Source organism: Berghia stephanieae, chromosome 4 (assembly GCF_034508935.2).
Source record: "Berghia stephanieae isolate SIO BIC M18660-M18661 chromosome 4, UCSD_Bste_1.3, whole genome shotgun sequence".
Classification (NCBI taxonomy): Eukaryota; Metazoa; Mollusca; class Gastropoda; order Nudibranchia; family Aeolidiidae; genus Berghia; species Berghia stephanieae.
Window position 1 is genome coordinate 84,278,575 of NC_088363.1, and position 5,000 is coordinate 84,283,574.

The 5,000-nt window shown below is 36.6% G+C and overlaps 1 protein-coding gene across 5 annotated transcripts in view; it reads left to right on the forward strand.

The window, feature by feature from the left end:
• Positions 1–5,000, forward strand: part of LOC144971416 (serine/threonine-protein kinase DCLK2-like) — a 62,577-nt gene that overhangs the window by 35,279 nt on the left and 22,298 nt on the right. For 4 of the 5 annotated variants that reach the window (XM_078912284.1, XM_078912285.1, XM_078912287.1 and 1 more), the window contains 3 exons: positions 1,310–1,949; positions 3,186–3,338; positions 4,999–5,000. The exon at positions 4,999–5,000 is cut by the window's right edge and continues 76 nt beyond it. In XM_078912284.1, coding sequence (XP_078768410.1) covers positions 1,310–1,949; positions 3,186–3,338; positions 4,999–5,000 — 795 coding nt within the window. Of the gene's footprint in view, positions 1–592; positions 1,950–3,185; positions 3,339–4,998 lie in introns of all 5 variants that reach the window. The other variant, XM_078912283.1, reaches the window with a different exon arrangement.

A 5,000-nucleotide genomic window follows, 5' to 3' on the forward strand; every position in this document is an offset into this window, starting at 1 on the left:
TGGTTGTCAAATTGGCGCCAAGATAATGACATGCCAAGGTAATGTTGAATCTACATTTACCGTTCTGTGGTGTTTTGCGATTAATTTATTTATACAACGAATTAATCAATTTTTACTTTTGTCTATCTAAATATGCCTATCGTCTCTTAATCGCAATCTTCTGGTGTTTCCTTTCGGGAGGACGAGTCTTTTGTTAATGTCAGAATGCGTCACATATTTGGGTAGCGTTTTCACTTTGTAAATAAATGATGTGTAATTGGGCATTGAGATTCGTGTAGTAATAATTTATGTTATATATATTCCAGTGAGTTGGCAAATGTTTTTATTGGCCTATGTAAGATTTCGTGATTGATATAATTTAAACCTGGAATCGATAGAGGGTTTTGAGACGTGAAAAAATTGTGATAGTCTGGGAGGGGGGGGGGTGAGATTGATTCAGCACTGCCGTACGAAACTGTCTGTGCTGAAACATATTATTTTAGAATTTTGGTCAGAAAACCTGTACGTTCTGTTTTCCATCGATTGAAATGGTATTTGGAGTAAAAGATTTCCTGCAAAATTGACAAAAATGTGTTGTTTTATTTTTTTTAAGACAACAACAGCAGAGTAGTCAACACAGTCGTGTATTCTAGACTAAGACAATCAATAACTTTAGTTTGACCTGACCCTGGGGCCAAAGGTGTTCTAGTGGAGTTCTGAGATCAGATATTATGACGATGATTACAACGTTTAAAGTGAGGCGGTTATTTGCAAAATCTGATAAGTCCCATCCAGATAGGAAACGAGTTTATACTCTCAAACAATCAGTATTCTGACAGTATTGTTCTATGAGGAGAACAAGACGAGTATTTTGCTCTTTAAGTCACTAAAATATGACAATGGTCGTTTTCTCTGAAGTTGAAAATGCGACTTAGCGGGTTTTGACTGTCACACCCTCAAGTTTCCTATGTTACAAATAACGAATATATTCTTCGTCTTCATTTTTGTTCGATCTTAAGTATCAAACAATATTCCGTGTTCAAAGAAAACGAATTTGTTTTTCATAATGTACTGTTATTATATACTAAATGTTACTCTGTGGAAATGTATGAAAACACTAAGAGAGCATGGTATCTATAATTTGAAGTTGAAAAACACGAAATGAAAGTGTCTTATAGCAATATTCAAAAGGAAGGATCATAACAATATTCTATAGGAAAAAATAATCCGAGATCTCTATTCCAACTATGGATGATAGACGTGTGTCTCTTACTAACAACTTTCTTATAGATTTTGCTTTACGTCGTCAGAGTTTGGTTTCTCTCAACAGAGTATTTGGCGTGGGGGAACCAGCTCTAGCGTCCCATCCCGCTGCTGAGGTCACTCCACATGATATAGGTTCCATCAAGCTCAGGCGCAAGTCAGTTGGTTCTGGAAATAACCAGCACAATCGACCCAGTTTCTCCTTGGCCAGAATGGCAGAGGAACAACGGGCGAGAAAAGTCAGGTTTTATCGAAACGGAGATCGTTTCTTCAAAGGAATGATCATGGCCGTGTCCACGCAGAGGTTTCGGAATTTCGAGAGTCTTCTCAATTCCTTGACAATGTCTCCGCTCTGCGACAAAAAGGTAATGCCTTGTGGAGTACGTCACATCTTCACGGCAGATGGCGCCAAACGCATCGACTCTCTCGATCAGTTGGAAGAAGGGGAGAGCTACGTGTGTGCCTCGACAGATGTCTTTCGGTCATTGGACTATTCTCGGAATGAATCGCCTGTTTGGAACAGAGACAGTCTTGTCAATGGCTCTTGTAGCCAGCGGAAGCTGAATCACTCCCAGCTTCAGCAGTTATACCTGAAGCAACAACGACAACAGCAATACGAAAAGGAGTCAAGGACCTTGTCCTCAAATAGTCACATACAGAATGGAGAGGATAAAAGACCCTCTTCTGGAAGGCTAAAATCTTCCAAGGTTAGTTTTCGCTTTTTCCCCTCCATTGTTATTGCAGTCTCTTTTAATCAATAATATATTTATTTCATTTATTATTTCATAATTTCGTCACTTACCTAAGTTTTGTTTAGTTCTAACAACTTCACGGCTCTGCATCTGAAGTTTTCATTCATAAATTTGTGTAGCGATGGTATAGACGCTCTGGGACTCACAACACACGCCAACCCCGGCCTAGGGTTTGAGCCAGCGATTTGGTACTTTATCAGTATGCAATTGGGAAAGGCAGATTGATAACTACTGCTCATCCTATAGAACATTGACTGTGAATTCGGAGGTTCCCTCATGTAATGTAGCATTGATGTTTTTATTCGTCTGAAAACTGTACAAACGCCTACCAGACGGCTTGTCTGCTTCCATGCACACTGTTTCAACATCAGAATAAAAAAATTTGTAATGCTCATCGGTCATTACGCTAAGCACTATATAAATGCTTATTTGTTTTCTTTTAGAGTTTTCATTTTTTTAAAAAATTAACCTAATGTTATCGGTTCCCATCAATAAACATGGAGATAAAATATATAAATAGAAAAAAACTCTACTGGTATATCTTACGTCAAATCTATGCACTGGAATTGCATTTTTACTAACAACGGTTACAAAAAAGGAAAAAGGGAGAGGACTCTCCTTTTTGTGTGTGTGTCATCAGCAGGTTGTTGTTGCAACCCTTTTACTTCATGTAAAAGCATTGTAAACACGTAAACTTACCATAGTTGCTACATTGGGATCAATAAAAGCACATTCTCTCCACCATTGTTCTGAGCTCACCCAACCTTTTCCCCAAGGAGAGCCATCTAGTCTCAATGTTATGCTTTTCGATTGAAGGTATTGCCTACATTGACAAAACCTTTTGTTTTTGTTTTTTAATTTTGTTTTTATTTTGGCCATAATTGTTTTTCCTTCAATTTTTTTTTTATAATTTAAGATGTGGTCAATAGTCAAATCTGAAACTTGGGACGTTCAATAAAGATGATGATGACGACAACGACGATGATGATGATGATGATGATGATGATGATGATGATGATGATGATGATGATGATGATGATGATGATGATGATGATGATGATGATGATAATGGACGGTGGTGGTGCTGCTGTGCTGCTGATATCGTGGGGGTAGAGGTGGTCTTTGTGATAATGAATGCTGCTCATAGTGCGACTACTCTAACGGTAATCATTATTCCCCTAATTTCCAAAGAGCGAGATGTCCCCCACAGAGCGGGCTACGTACGAGGAATACATGAGGAGTTTCGTGGTCCCCCGCCTCATCACGGTGGTCCGTCAAGGCAAGAGACCACGGAGATCTGTCAGGTTGTTACTCAACTCCAAAACGGCAAAAAATATTGATCAGGTACGTACTTCTTCTATTCGAGTCTTGTCAGGTGGTATCTTAGATTTCTGCTGCTTACAAAGAGAATTTGTCTCGTATTGCAGATTGCTTTTTGCAGATTTTTCTTCAGCGTTCAATACAATGCAACCTCAGTTGGTTGTTCAAAAATTGACCAGTCTGAATTTAAACAAGTATATAATTGCTTGGGTGCTTGATTTTTTTTTTACGAAGAGAGCACAGTATGTTCTATTAGGACAAAACGTGTTTTCCTGTATAACTATAACTATTGGTGCACCTCAAGATTGTGTATTGTCCCCTGTATTGTTCACGATATACACGACTGGCTGTATAAGTCAAAACCTGAGTGTACCTTTAATAACGTTTGCAGATGACACCTCTCTTGGAGGCCTTATCATCATCATCATCATCATTATCATCATCATCATCATCATCATCATCATCATCATCATCATCATCATCACCATCATCATCATCATCATCATCATTATCATCATCATCATTATTATTGTTATCAGTATTACTTCTATCACTGCTACTATTACTATTACTACTACTACTACTACTACTACTACTACTACTACTACTAGTACTACTAATACTAATACTAATACTAGTACTACTACTACTGCATACTACCTCTACTAATACTACGTCTACCAACACAACAGCCATCACCACCACCACCACCACTATTGCCACTACTACTACTTCTACCACTAAAGTTGCCAAAAAACGGGTCGTGTCGTTTCTGTCTCGGTGGCCACGGGTTACAAGAAACGATCCGACCAGATTTTGCCTACCGCACAATAAAACTGGTCGTTTATTGTGGACACGCGGCCTAAAGCATCGTGTTAACATCTCTGTTGACACGCGACCTTATGTATCGTGTTGACATCTCCTTGAGGACAATTTTTAGCTCTACAGTATCTTGTATCTTTGCTTTTTCCCCCTTTCGTGTGACCATCACTCAAAACGGTTATATGTTGGGGCAATCCAAGTAACAAAATGGATTTTATAATTGATGTTCAAAAATGTGAAATTTATATATGTCAATTAAAGAAATCATATTCATACTCCTCAATGAAGCATAAACGTTACCCAACTATAATGCCTATAATTGTCTAGCATCTTAACCAACCCGACATAATACTGTTTTGAGGTGGATAGTCATAAATAGAGTCCATGTGGTTTGTTTTAACTCTTGGTCTTGTTTATTAATAGTGTGAAAAAGAAATTAGGCATTGCTAAATTTAATGTTTTTTTCAATGTTTTTTGTTTGTTTGTTTTTTTTTGTTTTTTTTTGTTTTTTTCTTGTTTTTTTTTTTTTGTTTTGTTTGTTTGTTTTTTTTTTTGGGGGGGGTGAGGATTGGTTTTTTTTTAATCTTTTGGGGGGTTTTTTGTTTTGTTTTTTTTCTTTTTGTTTAATTTTGTTTTGTTTTATTTGTTTGGGGTTTTTTTAAAAATAAATTATGAAATTGATAAATAGAATAAATAAATAGGTAAATGATTTTATATATATATATATATATATATATATATATATATATATATATATATATATATATATATATATATATACTAACTTGATTCAAAGTTTATTTCCCTGTGACAAAGGCAATATATGTTTAATTTCCGTCTTTCTACGTCTTTCCGACTTGAGGT